This window comes from Dama dama, chromosome 17, assembly GCF_033118175.1.
Source record: "Dama dama isolate Ldn47 chromosome 17, ASM3311817v1, whole genome shotgun sequence".
NCBI classification, from domain to species: domain Eukaryota; kingdom Metazoa; phylum Chordata; class Mammalia; order Artiodactyla; family Cervidae; genus Dama; species Dama dama.
Window position 1 is genome coordinate 24,150,676 of NC_083697.1, and position 25,267 is coordinate 24,175,942.

General features: G+C 40.8%; 1 protein-coding gene across 4 annotated transcripts in view; it reads right to left on the minus strand.

Annotated features, from left to right (window-relative positions):
• Positions 1–1,803: 1,803 nt before the first annotated feature.
• The window catches only part of SGMS2 (sphingomyelin synthase 2), a 92,001-nt gene continuing 68,537 nt past the window's right edge, over positions 1,804–25,267 (minus strand). For all 4 annotated transcript variants that reach the window (XM_061164245.1, XM_061164244.1, XM_061164247.1 and 1 more), the window contains exons 4-7: positions 22,606–22,723; positions 13,474–13,627; positions 8,315–8,481; positions 1,804–6,562 (exon numbers count right to left, since the gene is read on the minus strand). In XM_061164245.1, the coding sequence (XP_061020228.1) occupies positions 6,359–6,562; positions 8,315–8,481; positions 13,474–13,627; positions 22,606–22,723 (643 nt within the window). In that variant the 3' untranslated portion in view covers positions 1,804–6,358. The remainder of the gene's footprint in view (positions 6,563–8,314; positions 8,482–13,473; positions 13,628–22,605; positions 22,724–25,267) is intronic.

Genomic DNA, 25,267 nt, shown 5'->3' on the forward strand with positions numbered 1-25,267 from the left:
GAATCCCGTGGACAGCGGAGCCTGGTGAGCTATAGTCCATGCGATCGCAGAGTTGGACACAACTGAAGTGATTTAGCATCCTATAAGGGATACTTGTAATAACTGTTTTATTGTAACAAATTGGTAAGCTCAAACCCAGCGATTCCTTTGTTTTCAAGGCCATTTTGCACTAGAAGAGTTGACTCTTCTCCCCTTCTAAAGTGTAGTAAATCCAAACTATGAGAAAAATCAGCAGCATCTGACAAAGAACTTGTTCCAAGGATCAGTTTCCCTCTCAACAAACTAATTGGCTAATAAGAGAATAAACTTTTCTAAAAACAAGCAACAACTACAAAAACAAAACCTCTGAACAGTGATGGTAACCATAGTAATTATCACAGGGAGGCAGAAAAACAGAAACCAAGATTCAGGTTCCAGCTGTAACACTTCTTAGCTCTTTCATCTCACAAAACGAGGTCACCAACTCTTTGCTTGTCTACCTTGTGGGATTTTGTTAACGATTCAAGAATGTATGCCAGGCATAAAAACTGTAAAATGAGATGCATTCTACATCTGCCACATATAAATCAAATATGCTTTAGGCACACAGTACTGCATAATCCACTATTCTAACATGCATTATTCCTCATGATTTGGTGAGTAATCTAGTATTATGCTTCTGATAGTCTTATATATTTTATTAGAAGAAAACGAAATGTAAGGACTTTTCTGGTGGTCCAGGGTTGAGAGTCCTCCTGCCAACGCAGGGGACATGGGTTCGATCCCTGGTCCAAGAAGATCCCACATGCCGCAGGGCAACCGGGCCCGTGGGCCATGGCTACCGAGCCCTCAGCCTAGAGCTCGTGCTCAGCGAGAGGAGAAGCCACATGGCAATCAGAGGCTTGTGTGCCACGAGAGCAGCCTCTGCTGTCTGCAACCGGAGAAAAGCCACGAGTGGCCAAAAACAAAAAATTTTTAAGGAAAAGTTAGGTGTCAAGGTTTGTCAAACACCACATTAGTTCCTTGTATAATGCATTCTAGGTAAAAAAAAAAAAAAAAAGGCAATCTTTGAGGCTCTAGCCAGTGAAATCAGCAAGCCAATATTTCAAACAGAAGGATGAAACAAGTTTTTCATCCAAAACTGGGGTGGAGGTGACAAAAGTCTACTGTGATTTAGACTCACTCTATCATCTCCAGATAATCCAAAGAAACCTGAATTATCCAACAGTTTGATCTTTGAACCATATTATCTTAATCCTTGTCCCCTCATCCCACTGAGGTACTTTGAGGGTCATGCCTTCATCTTTTATCAGGGGGCCCAAAAACAACTTAAAGCAAACCACTGTTGCAGTGACTGCTGAACTCTGGCTAAGGACATTACCCTGGGGCTCACTTTGTGAAAGAAGAGGGTGATAATTTCAGAACTGAGCAACAGAAAGGACTCTGCTTTTCTTGAAGAATTAATAATTTAGCATCTTGTTATTTTTTACTCTGTGAACAATGAGAGTCTGAATTATGATTTTGTCCCTCTGTGAACAATGAGAATCTGAATTATTGAGCAGGGAACTGATTTTATACCTCTCCACGAATGACCTTATACTGTTGTGAATTATTTCTCACCTTAAATCCAAGGGCAGGAAAATAACACACCCCAGTTTAATTAGTATGCTGTTATCAGCTTATTTTAAAAATAGTGCTTGAAGAAAATAACCCTCCTGTGGCTTTAATAACTACTTAAAACTAAATAATTTTTACAAACATTTAAAGAAAGCAATAATCTGTTTTAATTGAAGAAAACCCATAATACTAATTTTGAAAAGACTGTTGATGTCACGGTGGTTTATTGGGTAAATACAAAGTATAGGCTCTTGCTTTTTTTTTTTTAAGCAAAGCCAAAGAGATTAGAAACCAAGTAAACACATTCGTTTTAAGAATAGAAACATAAATTAGTCTTAACTAACAATTAGGCACTTAAAATGTAAATGTAAAACGGCATTTTGAAGTACAAACTATAGTTAACATACCCAAATTCCTCCTGAAATGTTTTTGCAAACACAAAAGCACAAGCCTGGAAAACATATTTCTAATCTAAGAGAATTTCCCCTTTTGAAAAAAAGAACCTGAATTCAAATCTGTATGACAGACCAATGATTAAGGTACCAGTGGGTAGGAGAAAAGAGTTTCTGAAATTTACATATTTAATTAAAACGTAAGCATTTAATAAATCTATTACAATAATATACAGTATATATCATAATGAAAAATATATGTCAGGAAAATAATGAATTCTAGACTTAGAATTTTACTTTACAACAAGGCACTTAACACATTGAAACAGTACAGTAAATTTCCAAAAGATGCAACTGGCTACCTCTCAAACCTTGTAATAATGTTTCTTTTGTGAATATAGTATAACATAACCATACATTTTGCAGCATTAATCATTGCATAGGAGGTAAACTAAATAATGAATTCCAACTTGGCAATTAGATTAGCTTATAGCTTCTTCTTTTTCTTTTAAAGGACAGTTTTAAATAAATCCACAATAAAGAACTATTCTTATTCATGATTCATTCAGAACACAACATAGTTAGATTAATGAGTAACAAAATCAATCAGAACTTACAAGGTGTGTATCTGTATAAAAACTTATCTTTGGGTACCTTTCGACATGATTTTCAGTGTTTAGGTATTGAAGTCAAGAGCACTTCTTAATAGAAGAAATATTTTTAGCAAGTAAGTCAAAGGAGTTAAATTATTGCAACACAATGACATTAAAAAAGGACTCTTTATACATACAAATAGAAAAGCCTTCAACATATGGCATATTAATTATAATATGTCCAATTTAAACATGTAAACTCATTTATTAAGAAATTCCTTCTCACACTTCCTTACACTACAGGAGTGAGTGTGTTAAGACTGGCTTATATTTGAAATCAGCTTTACAGCGCAAAACAAAGTCAACAATATAAAAGAATTTTAAGAGAAATATTCAAAATATTCAAGGAACAAGATGTTAACTCTCAAAAAAGTAACTGCATGAATTCTAGCATGTAAAAAAAAAAATACACGAGAAAGATGGCCAACTTGGTGTTTCAAGGTAAACAAAATATAGGGAATTATAAAGGGAGACATTAATGATTGTGATAGTGAGAGGTAAAAATGGTTTGCAAATTTTCTTTGATCAGATGGATAAAAGACTAGAATTATAATCCCTGTGATCTAAGCACATTTTCCCTTTGGAAAAGGCTTAAAATGCCTTTAAAATAATTCTTTTTGAAAAAGATAATTACTTTTGCATGATGCTTTCATATTACTGGTAAAAATAATAATTTTTAAATGCCTTTAAAACCTTGGAAATACACGCGTGTCTATTTTGTGTTCCAAGTCATATAACATATTTCCACAAGGGGGCACTGCGGTACAGCAAAGACCCTCATGCACTGTCATCCATCAAGCAGCTCATCACAACCGCCTTCCCACCTTCCTTCCACAGCAAAACTTGTTTCCCAAGATGCCAGGAAATTAAATACCAAATTCCAAATTACCTTGGGTGGAACTGAGTGGGTAAGAAGACTTTATTTTCAGAGCTAGTGTAGGAACTCAAAAAAAAAAAAAAAATCTGAAAGGAACTCATTTTCACTTGAAAGATCTTTTAAAAAAATGTGGCATCATTCACAGAAATTATATATTAGAGAAATATTGCACCAAGGACTTAATCACAGAAAAAGCTTCAAACCAGAGCACTGGCTTACAAAAACAAGGATAATAGACAAGATCTTATGTTGTTTCAAAAGGCAAGCTTGTAATTACGTTTTTTTTCAATCGAGGTATAATTGACATAAAACATTATATTAATTTTAGGTTTACAATGTAATGATTTATTTGTACATATTGTGAAATTATCACCACAGTAAGTCTAATAATTGTTTAGGTTTTATATCCCCAAGTGGCATATTGGGTTGGACCTCAAGTTTGCTTTCCTAAATGTAAATGGGTTTTGCTATTTCTCTTATTTTCCCATCTAGAAACTCTGATGGGACTAGAAACTCTAGAAACTCTCCCTTTATTTTCATACCACATGCTTCCACAGCATTTATTAAAGAGCAATGACATATACATGTAAACAGCATGGGAGCAGTAGTGTCCATACATGGGGTCAGAGATGTTTTTAAAGTTCTTCAAAAGGTGATGGTATTTAAAAAAAAAAAACAAAAAAGCTGGATTTGACTAAAATGCAAAGTTTATACTGTTTTCAAGGTTGTCCAATAATCAATACACCATAATTTTTAAAGCTTAAAACCTTTCCTCACTTAATTTGAAAAAGAGTGGGTTATACCAGATGTAGCTGAATGAGGCTCTAAGGTATAACAGGTTGTTTTATTTGAATTCGAGGCTCAAGGAATATATCAGTGTTAGGAGAACAAAGCTCAGGTTTCCATGTCAGACACTTTTCCTCACAATTAGACAGGAGAAACTTAAAATCAGTATTTTCAAGTAGAATACATTGTCTTATCGCAAGCATCAATATTTAACAAATGAAAATAAGTGAAAATTATGTAGAATTATAGCTAAATACACCACGTAAGCTGTACATACGGTTCTTATTGACTTAATAATAAATACTGGAAAGACTTCTTGCATTTCAAAACCTGCCAAGGATGTCCAGGGTTTCAATTTGTGTTTTAAATAAGTAGGTTAGTCTTTTTGCCTTCTGATTCAACCTTTAGTGTTTCTCTTTTACAGAAAGAATCATACTGAAACATACACAGACTTTTAGCACCAAAGGATGATGACCCTTCTGAACAGAATTGTTTTGTGCTTCTCTTAGACAAGTTAAAGTCCAATTTTGTGTACCGAGTCAAGGCTGACTCATTTACAATGACAAACTTAGGGATGGTTTTCATTCTAAGCGGGGAGAAATCTTCACCATCAATATAAATGTAACTGACTCCTGCTACCCATACTGACTTCTCCCCTCTCTGACTAGTGTTGATGATTTTGTAACCTTAAATTTTTTTCCATAATTACTAGAAGTTTAAAGAAATCAAGCCAAGAATTATCCAAAAGATTCAACAGCATTAAACAATGCACTGAATCTGGCCGGATTTTTAAAAAATCCATCTTGTTTTTTTCTTTTTTTTTACATCACCTGAAAGAACTTCAGAAACAACTACCCCGCTTTACTGAGTAGCCGTCACCATCTAACACACCCATTCCAACCGTAGATTACAGTGCAGCACCGTGGTATAATTTCAGGGTCAAAGTAAAATTACTCAACTGCGGTATGTGTCCTTAGGACCAGTACATAAGAAACAAGTCTCTTGCTAAAAGGCAAGGATGCGATAAACTTTTGGACTCCATCTTGGTTTTTCCATAAAGCACAATGGAACTTAGGAAGAAATGGTTTTCAGTGACATGTGACCAATTGGATTTGAGTTCCAATTCACAGCTCTATGACAGATCTCACCCAGGGTGTGTGTGACCTGGGCGAAAAACACAGGCTTGTTCCCCACAGGGCCGGAGTGTGAGTTCACACACCTGTGTGTGTTCAGCCTGTGCTACACCGCTGACTGCCTTGGGGGGTACAGGGGTGAATTTACCAGGTGGAGAACAAGCCCCCCTCATTCGCATACACAGCCCCATGTCTCCTGGATGTCCATCATAGGGAAGCTCAAAATGAAATATTTACACACATGTGAAATCTGTGGGGTGTCTCAAATACTTCTATGCTGACTTAGTTCACTTTTTAAGTTATAAAATTATCAGTTAAAAAAAAAATAAAGTGAAAGTCACACATGGTACATTGGCCGGTGGCAGCAGCACATATTCCCGGGCCTGACCCTGACCTCCCCTCAGGCAGGGCAGAAACTAGGTTCTCCCAGAGTTCACTCACAACCCACGGCTGAGAAGCCTAATGCTAAAAACCACTCTCAACATTTGGAGATTTTATTTACACAGTAGCTGTCTATATCCAGATATTTTTATTTATTTAAAACTTTAACAAATTCTTTTGACCTTGGAGGGAAAAAAAAAATCCTGAAAACATTCTGAAGTAGAGAGCTTTCCTGGAGAAAGAATAAGGAAGGAGTAGTATGTTCTTTGGCACCTCTTTAACAAGCTCATTAGTAAAATCCCAGTTGGAGGGCTTGTCACCAGTGAAGGAAGAGCCGAAGGAGAATATAACTCTCAGGATGAATAAAAAAAAAAAAAACAGTCAAAGGGTAATACTTCATTCATCTTTCTAATCACTTGCACAAAACTTGGTCCGCTTCTTCCTTTAGTGATCAGTTCTCCTAAAATAAAAATCACAACTATACCTTTGGTTACAGTGATAACTCTTTTGGTGTAAGAGCCGATGCCTCTGCTCTGCTCCTCAGGTAGATTTCTCATTATCTTCCCCAATCTTCTGAACCCGTGAGTACTTCTTGCAAGATGATTTGAAGCAGCCAGGAGGCCAGGACAGAGGCCAGGAGAAGCAGCAAGGGATCGAGCCTTGTACATTTTTCTCAAAAAAATAAAAGATGGGGAACCACCACGCTCGAGACAAGAAATTAGTCTGTGAAGAGACCTTCAAGTTCTGTAAAAGGTAAAGAACAGGAAAACGGGACATATTTCTCACGATTTGCATCCTGCTTTGCTTCTTAATTAAGCTGTCATTTGCTATAGCTGAACAGGGAAAGCAGCAGAATCTGGATCACAAGACAACAGTCATCTTTGCTCCTTTTCCCAACTCTGATAGGGCTTTCCAGGTGGTGCTAGTGATAAAGAACCTGCCTGCCAATGAAGGAGACATAAGAAACACAGGTTCGATCCCTGGGTTGGGAAGATCCCCTGGAGAAGGGCACGGCAACCCACTCCAGTATTTTTGCCTGGAGAATCCCCATGGACAGAGGAGCCTGGCAGGCTACAGCCCATGGGGTCGCAAAGAGTTGGACACAACTGAAGTGACTTAGCACGCATGCATCAACTCTGACAAGACTCTGGCTCCACCCTCGCACCCCTCCCCTCTTGGTGGCTCAGGCAAATCTGCCTGTGATTCCAGGAAGAATGGAGACTCAGGAATGGCTATGAGAGATCTCCAGCGGGAAAAATTTTCAGGATCTGTGAGTGGTCAGATCTATGGCTCAAGGAAGGTGGAAGAATGAAAGGAGAGCTCATAAGGTTAACAGTCTTTAAGGGGAAAGATGAAGATTTCGGTTCAGTGGTGTCAGTAGATATCTAGATGGGACCGGAAGAAGGAAGATGGAAGTAGGAAACAGGGCCACAAGGTAATCCGTGGAAAGGGCATTTATTAGTGGGCACAACACTAGCTGAGAACTGGAGCTAGATCCGTGGGGAATAGCATATTTCATTGTTCACAAACTCTTGCAACACTGTAGGCATCAGACAATATGGACAACATGGTATCAGACAATAATCAGACTATCCCAGGATAAGTGGGCTTTGCTGGAGGCTCAAACAGTAAAGAATCTGCCTGCAAAGCAGGAGACCCAGGTTCAGCCTCTGGGTTGGGAAGATTCCCTGGAGAAGGGAATGGCTATGCACTCCAGTATTCTTGCCTGGAGAATTCCATGGACAGAGGAGCCTGGTGGGCTACAGTCCATGGTATCACAGAGTCAGACACGACGGAGTGACTAACACTTTGACTTTTTTTTCTCACATCCCCAGATAAGTAAGTCATGGCACGCAGACTAACTCTACTAACACCAAGGACATACACTAAGGCTAGGAAGACACAGTGAAGGAATCATTCTGTCTTGAGACTAGGGGCAGAGAGCAGGAGATAGGCAAGGCTTCTCAGAAGAGATGACATCTAAGCCACCTCTTTCAGAATGAAAGGGAGAAGAAAAGACAGTCATCTGGGAACAAGAGGCAGCAGAAATAAGGAAGGAAAGACAAGGGAAGTCGGAGAGCACAGTATCACTAAAAGATGTACAAAGTCCAGTTATTCATTAGTTACTCATTTTTGCCTGACTTTAAAAGAGTTGGTGTCTTTTCCTCAAAATACGTTTTCTTAGTGCAAGCAGTGTCTCACCTAGCTGCACAACAAAGCTTCTATAGAGAAGGCTCCTAAATTTTTATTCAAATTCTCCTATACATTACCTAATGAGTAAAACAGTGTGTTCTACAATTACACAGGATTTTACCCTTGTCATTTATATTTGTGACATTCTTTAAGAGGCAGTCATTCCTATCAGTCAATTGACCTCAACCACACATTTCGGTGGCAACAGCAGTTACTCCCATTAAGCTACATGAAACCCCGCTGTGTGAAAAGGGGTCCCCTGCCTTTAAAGACGTTATCCGAGGATAATTTCACTGCTCTCACCTTTTCGTTGGCCATGGAATGGTACCACCAGAAGAGCCGAGTTGTGATGTAATAGGCAACGATCACGTCGACGGTATAGTGTTCGTGTGCTACCAGAATGCAGATGATCCCAGCAGCGCTCAACAGCCAGCAGATTAAGTGATACCACCAGAAGTGGCGAGGTGAATCTGCAGAGCAGGAAAGTGACAGAAGGTAAGCAGCATTCCCCCAGATGAATTGAATGATGACAGTCTACCCCGACGACCTGAGAAAAGTCTTTCTAAGGCCAAGAAGTCACTGGATGAGAACATGGATCACCCAAAGTTATCAGTCACTGTGAACTGCCCAGGACTGGCGCAGGTTGGGGGTGGGGGGAGCAGGGGAGGCTGCTGGAAGCAGGTCTAATAGTCATTTCCCTGCGCAGGTTGGTGACACTGCTCTAGGTTTTGCTCACACAGTTTAATAATAATGAAGAGAACAGGAATATTTCACATTAGGTTGGGACTGGCTCCTACTGGCTCCCGTAGGGACCCCACTGGAAAGAAAAAGGGTAGAGGTCAAAAGAAAAAGGTATTGTCTATGAAAACGAGGGATGAGAAAGCAAGAGTGATTTTAGCTCTTAGACATAAACTTATTTTCATTTCTGCAGGGAGAGAAAAATGGCATTGGTGCCTAGCAATATTGTGATTCTCAGAAATTTTATACTGTTACTGTCAATAGCAACTACAAGACAATCCCTATGTAAAGCTTGGGCTTCCCAGGTGGCTCAGTGGTGAAGAATCCACCTGCAATGAAGAAGATGTGGGTTCGATCCCAGGGCTGGGAAAATACCCTGGAGAAGAAAATGGCAACCCACTCCAGCATTCTTGCCTGGGAAATCTCATGGACAGAGGAGCCTGGTGGGGCACAGTCCGTGGGGTTGTAAAAGAGTCAGACATGACTTAGGGACTAAATAGCAACAGCAAAGTAAAAGCTAAGGATTCTTGCTAATTCACTGATGGGTTGGAGTCTTACCTCATGAGGCGACTAAGTTCATGACACTGATCAGCTTTAAGAGAGAACTGAAGCCCTTCGCAGGTTAAACATGATCCTGCGCCCCCAACCTTCCCCCACAGGCGGCAATGACACAGGTATAAATGGAACCAGCACTCATTTCTAATAAGTCTTCTTTCTCTAGAATAACTTTTTTTTTCTATTTTAAAGCTTTATTAGCTCACAAAGATAATAATACTGAAATTTATTTCATATTTAACTGTGATTATTTTTATAGTGATATTTACTTTCAAGTGTGGAAGAATGGTTGAATAGCAAAAAGATCCATTTCCACAACTTTACATGGCACATCAAATCAGGCATGGCTCAAATAAAAAATAAAATAGCTACTGCTCTTTAGGTCCAACGTGGAACAGTAAGATGATAAACCTGTATTTGCATTTGAAAGTCTGATTTTCTACTTCTGAATGTGCAACTCATTAATTCTTACTTGCTTCATCCTGCCACTAGGTTTCAGCCAATAGCTCAAGGAATCCGAGAATTTTATAGCTGGGAGAAGCCTTACTTCCATAATGTGGGGGGCCAGATCCAGTCCCCATAACTGTTCTGTTAGGCTCTGAATGTTAAAAACTGAAGTAACGTTCAGAAACCTGGAGCTTTCACTAAACATGCATTCTCCAGCACCACAGCCCTTACCCTTCCCTGAAATCTCACACCAGCCTTGCTTCCTTCCCATCCTCACGGGTAACCTGCTATTTACATTAAAAGTTCAAAATGCTTGAGCAAACCAGAATTACTTTGTGTTGGTTTATTCACAAGAGGGGCTTCCCCGGTGGCTTAGACAGTAAAGAATTTGCCTGCTAATGCAGGAGACCCTGGTTCCGGCCCTGGATCAGGAAGATCGCTTGGAGGAGGAAATGGCAACCCACTCCAGTATTCTTGCCTGGTAAATCCCACGGACAGAGGAGCCTGGTGGGCTACAGTCCATGGGGTTGCAAAGAGTAGGACATGACTGAGCAATTAATACTTATCCACAAGAAGCAAAGCTGAAGGAGGTGGGGAGTAAAGAGGTGGCCCAAACAATCATTTTACTACTCATAGAATTGAAAATGAGGCTTTAGGAATATCTGGACGCCCTAGCACCTCTCTCCCATAAAAATGTATTCCCTACTAGCTCCTACATTGGAACCACTGCTCATTAATTGAGAACACTGGTTGACCCAAATAAAAAATTTAAAATAAGCTATTTTCAAACAGAAATGGCAAAATGGCAATCCTCTCTGCTCTCTCATTCTACCGCCAGGGATAACCTTGAGCTGAGAGATGATGACACAATTCTTAATGAACTCCACTGTCGGTGGTGGGATCCGATCCCTGCTTGTCAATGACTACCAGGGACAATGGACTTTGTGTAGTAGCAAGGTGAAAAAGAAAAAGAAAGAAGAAGTTTTCTCAACTAGTAAGACATTTGGTACTAAGAGCTAGGTGGATTTCTCCAGGCTAACTTTATAAGGAAGGAACCTAGGTCCCAATGATAATCCACTCATTTGACAACAGAATGTCAAAGAAGGAGTGCCCAAAACAATCAAAAGTCAGGAAAGCAAAAATATACAAATGATGCATCTAACTCTAGAGGCGGAATGGTCAAAGAAACCTCTGGAACCACTGCTTACTCATAACAACAACACATGGTATAATTTAGAAGGTGGCTGTTTCCCCTAATTGCATAGGAAGCGGACTTAAACATGGGATACTTGGTTTACATACAGAACGGATCCTAAAGTTGGGTTCGTATCCAGTATTACAGATTTGCCCTTTTGTTTCTCACCAAAGCTTAGAGAAAGCAGAATGTAATTCTTTCCTTGCTATATGTAAACTTACACAAGTTTAAAGATCTCAAGCCCAAACCATACCTGGGGAAGAAAATGTGTCTACGTACTGCACTTGCCTTTATTAAAGTAGAGAAGTTGCCCTATTGCTCTCAGGTAAAAGAACAACAATAAGCCAACATCTACGCTATTTCTTAGCAATTCTATCAGATCAGACAACTTGGGTTTCCAAAAATTCTAAACAGAGCCAAGAAAGCGATAGTGGAACTGCTAAAGTTAGCCTCCAATTACTAACTATGGACTGTGGCTAATTCACTCACTTTTCTTATGCTTAAGTTTCCTCTGAAGAAATGGGGGAAAACATTCCCTCCTGGGGTGGTTCCAAGGATTAAATAAGCCAATCTGCACCAAGGGCTTAGAATAGTGCCCAGCACAGAGTAAGTATTCTGTCCCTTCGTTGTTATTGGTAATGTCATTTGGTCTTCAGTTATCAAACTGACCCTCAGTTTTCTGGGGTATTTTCTCTTCATTACCTTGTTTTCCACCCACAGTAGCTTCACTCCTAACTTGTAACTCCTCCCTGCCATCATCCTCACCTTCTATGTTTTTATGATACACAGATTAGAGAGAAGATTCTACCACCCAAATGAACCTCTAAACTGGAAAGTAACTGGCCTTACACAGAGATGGGACCTTTCTAGAGCAGAAGTTACAGTGAGAACGACACACAGCATAAATTGCTCTGCCCACCACCCAGAACCCACAACTAGGTATTAGAAATTTCAGAAGACTGAAGTTGAAGGAGATATTGGTGCACAGACAAAGCTAGGTCCCTGTCTTCCACCACTTCCCCAACAGTGTAAGAACATAAAGAGGAGGGGAAAGGTGCCCAAGGCCCTCTGCCTTCAAGGCAGACAGTAGGACAAAGGCCGAACACTTAATAGACTGTTCACCCTACTCAAGGCTTGTATCTAGCAGTTAGAAAGAAAACAATTCAGAAGATATACAATTGCCATCAAAAAACAAAAAGACTTCATCTACTACAGAGACTCTCATCTCTTTGTCATAATGCCCTCAAAGCAGAATTAAAACCTATATATCCCAGGCAATCTAGGGGCAAGAATTCTCCTCTGCTCCACTGGAAGATAAACCTTGATGGGTCTAAACCTGTTTGGATTGATGATGGCTAAAAGAAGAAGGGAGAGAACTGAGTAGAGGGGACAGAAGGGAGGTCTCCTTCTCCTGCTTTCTGCCCAAAGACCCTTATGATATGCTTTGCGAGTGAACAGAATTGAGATGAGGCCCCAAAAGAACACTGGCATGGGGATGGGTATCTTGCAACTGAAGATGAAGGGTAATACTGACCAGCTGGTAAAAATGGAGGAAGAAGCATCACTACTTCAAAAGAATTTTGAGATAATGGGCCCAAATACACAAAGCCTCAGAAATCTACAAGAGGACATGCTGGCAGCTAAAATCAAATACAATCCCCACCCCTCCCTCCAATGAACAAGACATTATCCTAGACCCCCTTCCCCGCAAAGTTATTGGAATAACAAGAATTTTGTATAATGAGAATTAAGCATATACATATGGAAAGATATTTCACATTCTCATCTCCATGTTTCTTTTTAAGAAGAAAATGGTCAGAATTGACAAAATGTTTCATGAAGATGCCTATTAAAGCATAGAGAGCTACTGGAAGTGACAAAATTAGAATAAAGTGGGACAAGGAAAAGATAAAAAAGAGGAAAACATTAACCAAAGTATTGGGGATGATGAAATGAATCTGTAAAATGGAAATTTCACTCAAAATTCCTTCCCATTTGGCTCTAGAGCACATTGATTCTTTTTGCAATAAACTAACAACAATTCCTCTTAATTCCAACATTAAAATAGCCTTTCATACCTTGGTGGCACTAGTGGTAAAGAGTGCCAAAACAAGAGACTATAAGAGACTCTGGTTTGATCCCTAGGTTAGGAAGAGCCCCTGGAGTAGGAAATGGCAAGCCACTCCAGTATTCTTGCCTGGAAAATCCCAGAGACAGAGGAGTCTGGCGAGCTACAGTCCATAGGGTTGCAAAGTCGGACACAACTCAAGTGACTTAGCATGCGTGCACCTTAAGAAGTACTAACCAACAAGGGAGACATTTTGGAGGCATGCAAGGTTAGCAAGAAGGCTGGGCTAAGATTTAACCCTTCAGTGTTCATGACTGGTTGAAATGATTTTTAATACACACACACACACCCCTCCTCCCATGGCTCTCAATTTCAACAGAATAAGCGCTCATCAGTCTCAGGGCCCAGGGATCCCGCTCGCTGCAACAATCAACAAAGCAGGAATGAGTTGTCACTTACATTCTTTGATGAACAAATAAGTAAGTGTCAGCACAACTGTGTGGCCGCTGAAGAGGAAGTCCCCGCACAAGATGTGTGACCCCGTTATGGACAATCCGCCGCCAGAAATCAGCCGTAGAATCCGCTGTACTTTGGCCTGAGAGTCTCCGTTGAGCTGAAGACACAAGAAGATCAGGAAGAAAATTCACAAGTTGATAAATCAAGTTTTAGCCTAATTTATGTGACATTTACAAAGGTCATCAATTGTGATTTTTTTCCTTTTTAACTTAAGTCAAAAAGAATCCAAGGGGGAAGCTCCTCAAATTGGGTTTTATTCATTGCATTGGCCAGTTTTAGTGACACGTTTTAAATTATTCAGTATGTTACTAATAATACGTCTTGGTGGTGGTGTGTCCTTGGGCAAAGCTTTTAAAAATATTAATAACCAATGACTTCACCACAGTTATGCACTGAAAAGACCAAAGCTCCCCTCTTTCCTCTTTGCAGGGGAAGTCGGGGTTTCGGATAGTTAATATTTGATTCAGCTGCCCTCCTCATTACTAATACTCTACAGAGTATTTCTACCTTGTGTTAAGTGGGCAGCCTAGAGGGTGCATATAGTTGTATTAATGTCTGATCCAAACATCTGCAGTTAAAAAGAGCTGCAATATGTTAAATAATTTAAATAGGTTTGAAAATGATGGATTAGGGATGTACTGGTTGCTTTAAAAGAGTGGCTTGATCAGGAAAAACATCCTCAGAGCAATAACCTGTGTGCCGTGGCAGGGGGTGAGTGAAGGGCTCCCCTGGGCAACGGTCGAGAAGCCCCGAGAAGCCATGATGATGACACAGGAGACAATGGGTTTGATACAACAGTCAAAGGTTTATAACCCATTAAAACTTCATCAGATAGAGATCTCTTACATGTAGAATCTACTGCAAAATGCAACAAACTAGTGAATATAACAAAAAAAGCAGCAGACTTACAGATATACAGAACAAACTAGTGGTTACCAATGAGAAGACAGAGGTGGGGAGAGGCAACACGGGTTGGAAAGTGAGAGGTACGAACTCCTGGGTGTAAGAAATGGAGACGCACTTGTGGACACAAGCCATCATCAATCCAAAGGTTGAGACCCATCGAGTTTTATCTTTCAGGGGAGCACAAGTGATCAATTCTTGCCCCTGGATTGCCCAGGGTTACAGGTTTTACTGACGGACTTGCGGACACAGCGGGGCTAGGAGAGGATAGGGTGAATTGAGAAAGTAGTGGGAAGCTGCTATATAACGTGGGGAGAGCAGCGGGTGCTCTGTGATGATCTAGAGGGGTGGGGACGAGAGAGGGGAGGGAGGTTCAAGACGGAGGATGTTTACATATAATTTTGTCTGATTCCCGTTGTTGTATGGCAGAAATCAATACAACATTGTAAAGCAATTATCCTCCAATTAAAAAAAAGTCTCAAGGATGTATTGTACAACACAGGGAATATAACCAATATTTCATAATAACTGTAAATGGAGTGTAACCTTTAAAATTGTACTAAAAACAACAAAACCCAAACCTTAGGTATACGGGAAGGCATAGTGGATTGAGTGGGAATACATGAGAAATTGGAATACTGAAATGCTGGGCCACCAGATGGAAGACTTCAGATCAGCCTAATATCAAGTGAATAGGTTTAGAAAATCAAAGAATGAAACTCAGAAATAAAACGAAGTAAGAGTAGAAAGGAGAAGAAAAATACAGAAAGACCATCAGTGACTATTCACTTGGGGCTTGCGGGCACAGCTATGTGATGTGCTGCCTTTCATACTCAGTGACGATCCTTCTAAGCAACTGGCCCCAGAAACGCAGCCAGGCCAATCGTGGTGGTGGCTCAAGTCTTTGGCAGTGTAGACAGGCAGTGTCTAGTCCAAGTAGACATGCGGTGGTGAAAGAAGGTAAGATGTGTACAGATGGGTGAGAAGACAGTCCAGTCTCCAAAGCAGGTGGAAAACCATCCTGTTCAGTACCATAGGAACTGGGGCAGGAATCTTTGTCTAAAAATTTTCCAGTGAAAAGCATCTTATGGATCTGCAAAGATTTCTGGTATTCAGATGACCCCTGTAAAAAGGCAAACACACTATGCTGGGGTGATAGTTAAGCGTAGGGCTCTGCGGCACAAGATGATGGGAAATAGGATTAGAGGTCAAGGTAAGAAACTGGAGGTTTCGAGGAAACTTAACCTCCTTCCAAAATTGGCTCAGGCCAAGCCCAGGAGGCAAATCCGAGAGAACATACAGGTTTCATTGAGTTGACAGTCCTTCAAACAAACATGCTACGTAACAGGTGACCCTGCCTTGAAAAGATAGATCTAGAAGGCAGTAAAGGATCCACAGGGGATTCCCAAGGGGTGCTAGTGGTAAAGAACCTGCCTGCCAATGCAGGAGACATAAGAGACACAGGTTCAATCCCTGGTTTGGGAAGATCCGCTGGTGAAGGGCATGGTAACCCACTTCAGTATTCTTGCCTGGAGAATCCCATGGACAGAGGAGCCTGGTGGGCTACAGTCCACGGGGTTGCAAAGAGTCGGACACAACTGAATTACTAACACTTTCACTACTTTCTCGCTTTTCAAAGGATGCAAACCCGGGGAAGAGAAGGACTGTTGACAGAGTTGCAGGACTCACTGCAAACCACATGAAATGCTGTGGAAGCCCTTGATGTGCAGGATAGAATCTAGCATGCGCTTTATCAGATCTGAGGTAGACCTTCAGGAATTTCTGGTTGTGCGGTTGGTACAAACTGTTAACACTGAGATCAAATAAAAAGGTATGTACACTCCACCCGACCATTGTGTTCTCAGTTTTAAGAACACATTATTCTTCACTTCAAAACCATAATAATTTTTTTTTAAATCCACTCACCCACCCCAACTCAATGCTTGGATTTTCTAAGCGCAAAAACACTTAATCCAAAAGTATAACCAAACCAGGAGCTAAAATACTACTGCCGTCCGTTCTCTTCTACCCCCCCTCCTTTCAGCAGCATATTGAGGTTTGGAGATTTCCAACAGCATTTCACAGAACAGAGGAAGGACTCTCTTCCGCTCCTCCTGTACATTCTCAGTTCTTAATCTCTCAGTCCTGTCACTGCTATCTTAGATGTCAGAACATGCTTAGCATAAATGCCAAATAGAATTTCAAGAAAGGAAATTTAAAAAGAGGGTGGAAAGAAAACTGGGGAAGGGGTGGGTAACAGAGTTGAGATTAATGGATTATTTCCTGCGTGTGTGCATCCTCAGTCACTTCAGTCATGTTCGATTCTTTGCGACTCCATGGACTGTAGCCTGCCAGGCTCCTCTGTCCATGGGATTCTCCAGGCAAGAATACTAGAGTGGGAAGCCACTCCCTCCTCCAGGAGATCTTTCTGACCTAGGGATCGAACCTAGGTCTCCTGCATTGCAGGCAGATAATTTACCTTCTGAGTCACCAGGGAAGCCCTAGATCTGTTCTCTTTCGTTGGGACCTCCATCATACACCACTTAAAACTCTAGTTCCTCTTAATTTCCTCATTTTTTATACCATTCTATGCTATTTCTGGATATAAAGTTGAAGATGTAAAAAAACAGAAAGAGAAGCATTGATTATAATAGCCAAAACAGACAAAACTCAGTGTTCTCAAGGGTTCCTCCAACTGTGACCTCCACACATCATCTCCCACAAAAATAACAGGTACAAAAGAGATCAACTTGGCTGCTGCCAAACCAGAAATGTTCCCATCCATACATTCCCTTCAATTTAAAAGAGAAGAGGTTCTCTGGACCTCTATAGCAAGGATGAGAGGTCAGCTTTCTCGGGAAAAGGAAAGCAGCTGTGCCAGCCCAACATTCCTGTGGAAAAAGGGATTTGAAAACCTAAAGCATCTGACGCGAGTCCTGATAACTAGGCCAACATTCATCTAAACACAATGGTCAGAACTCAGATTTTGTGCCTGCAAACTAAAGCCTGGGTGGGTGGGATGAAGCAAATCATAACCTAAGGACTTAAACCCCAAGATGGAGAAGGAAGGAAGGCAACCAGAAAACTTCAAGTCAAGGATTCTACCAAGGGCCCTTCACTGCAACGGCTTCTGTGATCACACCCAGCGAGTAACAAGTGACGTCAGGCGTCAGTGACCAGTCAGACTTTCTGCCAGAGCAAGTGGTTTCAGTACACACAGTTCTGTCATTGCTCTCAGTCACTAAGGGCATTCTACAGAGTCAGCAACAAAGGAGACAGGTATATTATCTAACAGTTTTGTAACCACAAATCTAAGGAGCGCTGGAAGCCGGAGGCTGGACCACATTTAAAATGCAATTCTGCTTCCTGTTCTGTCAAACCACGTCATCTCTAGTCAAACAAACTGATGTGTGTTTGCTTTACTGAGCCACAGTCTAGGCACCCACAGCCTGCTGATCCTTCAGAAAGAGGTTCTGGGTCTTGACAACTGAACACAGGGGCTGATTAGCAAGAATGTCCCTAGACCTTCCTCGTGAGTCTCTGCACCTCAGCTATTCAGCAGTACATTTGCTCTTGTGGCTTCTGAAAATTGTATGTTTTCCATAGAAGAGAATCTCTAATTTACTTCTTTCTGTAATCATAGCAATTCATCCCTGTAAATCAAACCTTTTACTAGGATGGGCTTGCCTTCTCTCCTGTGGCCATTTCCTCATTTAGCCTACCACAATAACCCCTTAGAAGTGTTTATTATGCTTCTGAACTTCTCCCATGCCTTAAATTAGTTTCACTAGAAATCAGCCAATGTTTAAATTCAATATGTACACTGTTTTAATTATACACACTTTCCGCCTTGATGGCTTTAGAAAATTAGAGCTTCTCAAACCACACCTATATTTGGTGAAGGAGACTGTTGACTTCTTTAGAACACTCTATTTTTTTCCCTCCACCTTGGACATCTGCTTAGTGTTCAGTAAAAAAATGTTAGGCTTTACTCCCTTGTCCAGAAAGCACATGATTTGCACGTTTCCTTTTTTATAAACCAGGGCACACTGTAGTCTAAGATGATTAACAGCTCTCTTGAGAAATGACTCTACCTGGAGAAACTATAAATCCTGCTTACAACAGTCTCAGTATCCATTCTCACACTCTGTCTCAGCAAATGGGTGAATTTAACTCAGATGACCATTATATCTACTACTGTGGGCAAGAATCCTGCAGAAGAAATGGAGTTGCCCTCTTAGTGAACAGAAGAGTCCAAAATGCAGTAAGTAAGTGTTAGTCACTCAGTCGTGCCCGACTCTGCGACCCCGTGGACTGCAGCCCACCAGGCTCCTCCGTCCATGGGATTTTCCAGGCAAGGATACTGGAGTGGGTTGTCATTTCCTTCTTCAGGGGATCTTCCCAACCCAGGGATTGAACCTGGGTCTCCTGTACTGCAGGCAGATTCTTTACCGACTGAGCTACAATACTTGGGTACAATCTCAAAAATAACAGAACGATCTCCGATCATTTCCAAGGCAAATCATTCAACGTAACAGTAATCCAAGTCTATGCCCCAACCACTGAGGCCAAAGAAGCTAAAGTTGAATGATTCTAGGAAGACCTACAAGACCTTCTAGAACTAACACCAAAAAAATACATGTCTTTTTCATCACAGGGGATTCGAATGCAAAAGTAGAAAGTAAAGAGATACTTGGAGTAACAAGCAAGTTTGGCCTTGGAGTATGAAATGAAGCAGAGCAAAGGCTAACAGAGTTCTGTCACGAGAACAACACACTAGTCATAACAAACACCTTTGTCCAACGACACAAGAGACAACTCTCCACATGGACATCACCAGATGATAAATAGAGATATCAGACTGATTATATTATTTGTAGCCAAAGATGGAGAAACTCTACACAGTCAGCAAAAACAAGACCTGGAGCTAACCGTGGCTCAGATCATCGGTTCCTTATTGCAAAATTCAGACTTAAATGGAAGAAAGTAGGGAAAACCACTAGGCCATTCAGGTAGGACCTAAATCAAATCCCTTGTGATTATACAGTGGAGGTGACAAATAGATTCAAGGGATTAGATCTGGTAGACAGAATGACTGAAGAACTATGGACAGAAGTTTGTAACACTGTATAGGAGGTGGTGACCAAAACTATCCCAGAGAAAAAGAAATGTAAGAAGGCAAAGTGGTTGTCTGAGGAGAATTTAAAAATAGCTGAGGAAAGAAGAGAACCAAAAGGTAAGGGAGAAAGGGAAAGACATACCCAACTGAATGCAAAGTTCCAGAGAATAGCAAGGAGAGATAAGGCTTTCTTCAATGAACAATGCAAGGAAATAGAGGAAAACAACAGAATGGCAAAGGCTAGAGATCTCTTCATGAAAACTGGAGATAACAAAGGAATATTTAATGCAAGGGTAGGCACAATAAAGGACAGAAATGGTAAAGACCTAACAGAAGCAGAAGAGATTAAGAAAAGGTGGCAAGAATACACAGAAGGACTATACAAAAAACATCTTAATGACCCAAATAACCACAATGGTGTGATTCACTAACCTAGAGCCAAACATCCTGGAGCGTGAAGTCAAGGGGGCCTTAGGAAGCATTACTACCAACAAAGCTAGTGGACATGACGGATTTCCATCTGGGCTATTTAAAATACTAAAAGATGATGCTGTTAAAATGCTGCCCTCAGTATGTCAGCAAATCTGGAAAACCGAGCAGGGGCACAGGACGGGGAAAGGTCCGTTTTCAGGCCAATCTCGAAGAAAGGTGAAGGCAAGGGGTGTTCCAACAACCGCACAACCGCACTCATTCCACACACCAGCAATGTAATGGTCCAAATCCTCCAAGCTAGGCTTCAGCCATACGTGAACCAAGAGCTTCCAGAAATACAAGCTGGGTTTAGAAAGAAAAGGCAGAGGAACCAGAGATCAAATTGTCAACATTTGTTGGATCATAGAGAAAGCAAGGGAATTCCAGAAAAACATCTACTTCTGCTTCATTGACAACGATAAAGCTTTTGACTGTGTGGATCAAAACAAACTGTGGAAAATTGTTAAAGATATGGAAATACCAGACCACCTTACCTATCTTTTCTGTTTCCTGAGAAACCTGTATGCTGGTCAAGAAGCAACAGTTAGAACTGGACATGAAACAATGGACAGCTTCAAAATTGGGAAAGGAGTACGTCAGGCTGTATATTGTCACCCTGCTTACTTAACTTATATGCAAAGCACATTATGTAAAATGCCAGGCTGGATGAATCACAAGCTAGAATCAAGGCTACTGGGAGAAATACCAACAACCTCAGATACGGAGATGATAACATTCTACTGGAAGAAAGTGAAGCAGGATTAAAGACCCTCTTGATGAGGGTGAAAGAGGAGAATGAAAAAACTGCCTTAAAACTCAACATTCAAAAAACTAAGATCATAGCATCTGGTCCCACCACTTCATGGCAAATAGAAGCAGAAAAAGTGGAAGCAGTGACAGATTTTACTTTCTTGGGCTCCAAAATTACTGCACACAGTGACTATGGCAATGAAATTAAAACACACTTGCTCCTTGGAAGGACAGTTGTTACAAATCTAGACAGTGTATTAAAAAGCAGAGACATCACTTTGTCGACAAAGGTCTGTATAGTCAAAACTATGGTTTTTCTAGTAGTCAGATAAAGATGTCATAAAGCAGGCTGAGTGGGAAAGAATTGATGCTTTTGAACTGTGGTGTTGGAGAAGACTCTTGAGATTCTTTTGGACTGTAAACAGGTCAAACCAGTCAATCCTAAAGGAAATCAACTCTGAATATTCATTGGAAGGACTGATGCTGAAGCTGAAGCTCCAATACTTTGGCCACTTGATGTGACGAGCTGACTTGTTGGAAAAGACCCGGATGCTGGAAAAGACTGAAGGTAGGAGGAGAAGTGGGTGACGGAGGATGAGATGGTTGGATGGCATCACTGACTCGATGGACATGAGTTTGAGCAAGCTCTGGGAGATGGTGAAGGACAGGGAAGCCTGGTGTGCTGTAGTCCATGGGGTCACAAAGAGGTAGATATGACAGTGAATGAACAACAACAATCTGTTGTTCAAAAGGCCACTCTATCTTTCTAGTTATAAAAACTTTGAGTTCACCCTTGATTTCTTTCTCTTAAACCCATGTCCAACTTATTAGCATATACTGTTTGCTCTACCTTCAAAATACATCCCAAATGGAATGACTTCTCACTTCCACAGTCACCACCAAGGTTCAAGTTCCTACAACGGGCTAAAGGTCCCGTGAAATCTGTGGCTGCGTCATCTTAACTTTTCACAACTCTGTTCAGCCACACAGGTCTCCCTGCTTTTCTGGAATGCACCATGACTATTATTTCCTTGTCCTGGAGTTCTCACCCCATCCACATGGCTCACTCCCTAATGCTGATTGTCTAAAAGCTTTCTTATTGAAGAAGTTTTCCTGGCCACTCTATAAAATAGTGTTGTTGTCTTTTAGTTGCTCAGTCATGTCTGACTCTTTGTGATCTTATGGACTGTAGCCCACCAGGCTCCTCTGTCCATGGGATTTCCCAGGCAAGAATGCTGGAGTGAGTACCCATTTCCTTCTTCCCGGGATCTTCCCAACCCAGGGATGGAACCTGCATCTTCTGCATTAGCAGGCAGATTCTAAACCACTGAGCCCTGGGGGAAGCCTATATAAAATAGTACCTACCCTCATAGTCCCTTTCACCCTTACTCAGCTTTATTGTTCTCCAACTGACTTGACCTACCAACATATAACAAGTTATGACTTTATTTATTCATTGCCATCCTTCCATAAGAATATACATTCTCAGAGGAGGAGAACTTCATTTTGGTCACTGCTATTATACAGTGCCTGGAATACAACAGGAACTTAATACTTTCAAAATGAACGGATGAATGAGAAAATGAGAAGGCAAAAAAAGCAGAGTCCAAAATCCGGCAGTAAGTTCCGGATGGGAGAAAATAAAAGTTTTACACACAAAGACATACATTTTATGACTACATTTCCATTTCTCCCCCCAAAATCTAAAGCAAAGCAGAAAATGTTGTAGATTTCAGTTGACACATATGAACGTGTGTAGGAGAATGAATAACAGAGAGTAGGTGCTCAGTCACTGCTTAACGTCTTCCAAAGGGTAATTCGGAGGGGCTTACCTTTGGAGCACACTGGAAATGCATTCCAGGCACCGGGAGGGTAGTAACGTACATCGTGATACAGCGATATAGGTATAAAGTTCCAATGATAAAAAAGAATCTGCGCCCCACTATTGACCTAAGGGAAAAACAGGGATGGGAAAGAATGGTTTACTGGGGCTTTTTGATTCTAAAGGCAATAGAAAATAATGTTTAACAGAATAAAAAAATATCTGCAGTTTTCTGAACTAAAGATTCACATACCGTGATCAATCGATGTGGGGTGGGCCCCAAAGGTGTGATGAGTCTCTGGTGAGTTAAAACAGTTTAAAGGTTAAATAACCACCACCTGTTAAAAGAGCACTCTTTGCCAGAGAATTCAATGAACCTCTCTACGTTGTCAGTCAACCCACTGCATTAATAAAGCCCTCTCTCGGGAACACAGCAGAGGTATAAGCGAGCCAGGGTCACAGAGGAATTTAGTAATGAGCTAAGGTGATACTACATAATTGGGCACATAGGGAAATGGGACAACTCATTTAACCTAAGTTATATAAGCAAGGGTTATTTGGGGACCATCCAAAAATATTCTGACAACTTCGGCATGAACTATTTTGTCTATGACTACAGAGATTTTCAGAGAATTATATTTTGAAGACGGTCAAAGGGTCCTTGTGCATTTCAGGATATTTAAGAGTGAAGCTGTAAATTTCATCCTTATTTTATGCATTCTTGATCAAAAGAGGCAAAAAAATAAAAAAAATCCACAAGTCCTTTTTCACTTTGTCTGTTTTGGTGGAGACAGCTGTCTTGACTAACATTAGTCCTGTCCTTTGCCCTCTGAGTCCTTAGTCTAAGGCAGTGGTCCCTAGAAGCTGGCTCTGAGCACAAGGTCTCCAAAGGGAAAGGCTTTGCCTGTCTGCACCACTGCCTCATGGGTTCCTGAATGGGCATGGGAAGCTCTGAAGATAGGACTTCCCTAGTGGTCCAGGGACTAAGACTGCTTGCTCACAATGCAGAGGGCCTGGGTTCGATCCCTGAACTAGATCCCACATGCTGCAACTAAAAGTCCTGCATGCCACAACTAAGACCCAGGACAGCCAAATAAATACTTTTTAAAAAAATTAAAAAAGAGTTCTGAAGATGGCCCTGCTATGCAGTCAGAGATGGGTCTATAAACTCTGGGCTCTGGGGATTAAGACATGGATGAGACCCACAAAGCCCTTAGAATTACTAGTTGTAACTTTCCTAGTACATAAAATATATTACTCCAGGTCCCCCATTTTCAGAGCTCTCAAACTTCCCAAACCAGTACTGATCAAAGATCTCTGGAAAAACAGACAGTTCCAGGCATGTGGCATATTTTAAGTTTTCTCTGAGACTGCAGTCTGCTGTGGATCAAGGTCTAATTCAGGTAACTGTTGGGACTTCTAATTTAAAGAATTATGTACAAATATGTACAATTATGTACAAATATACTGTCTGTCTGTACAAATTTAGCTGTCTGTCTCCAAGAGCTATTTTAAGAAGATTTCAGGGTTTCTGGGGTCAAAATATAGAGAGAAAAACCACCTTGACTAGTTGATGAAAGCATTTATTTATTGCAAGGCATTGCTTTCAAAGGCTTACTATTCTAGCATTGCCTTTTCCAATACTGAAAAGGAACAGGTGCTAAACATTGCTGACTGTCTCCATCTGGTTAAGTGAAAAACTATTCTCCCTCTGATTCAACCCCAGGCTCAAAAGGAGCGCTGAACTGTGCTCCACTCTGTTAGACAAGGTGAAGTAATAAGCAGGAATTATGATGAGTTGATTATATTCACTCCAGTATTCACAGTTCAGCAGTACTCAGAACAGAAAATTAACTTAGAGGTGAAATATGCACTCTGCAGTCTTATTGAGTTTGAGAACCACTGCCAATTATTTCTTCCCCCATCGCTTTGAAGGTGCTCTTAAGTGAGAGAGAGCACAAAGAGAATTTTTATTCAGCTGGAATGTGCAAAACAAGTTATAAAAACTACTCCACCGGTTACTAAAATGTGAGACCCAAATCTACCTGAAAAAGGAAAAGTAGTGCAATTTCCCCCACCAAGTTTTTGCTGGTGGACTGTGACCAAAACAGTGGATGCTATTAAAATGCATAGCTGGCTTGTGTGACTACAAGTTTTGATGTGGTAAAACCGAAGATGGCCATGGAGAGGCAAACAATCCTCTGGGTGAACATTCAATCACACCAAGACGGTACTTCAGGCTGGAAGCCAGCTGCTTAACAAACCCTGGAAAATTTCTATTTTCACGGACATATACGAATAACACTTTGCTCTAAAATAAAAGAGAGCAAATACCTTTGGCCTGAGCAGTCTCTCTTTATTGTGTCAATTCCAGACACTGAAAAGGAAAATGCTAAAAGTTTTTTAGCTTTCAGCATGAAGCATGTCATAACTAACACCTTCTGTAAAAAGTTCTAAGACAATTGACAGCTATGTGATTCACTTATACATAATGAAAGAGAGATTTTATTCACAAGAAAATGCTCAGGAATGACTTCAGTTTGTGGAACAAGTTTTCAAAATTGCAAACTTGATATGGAACTCTTCAGCAAAGATAGATTGAACTCTTCAAATCTCAAAGCAACAACCAATTGAGAAAATAATACAGCAAAAATTCCCTCTTCAAAAAATGA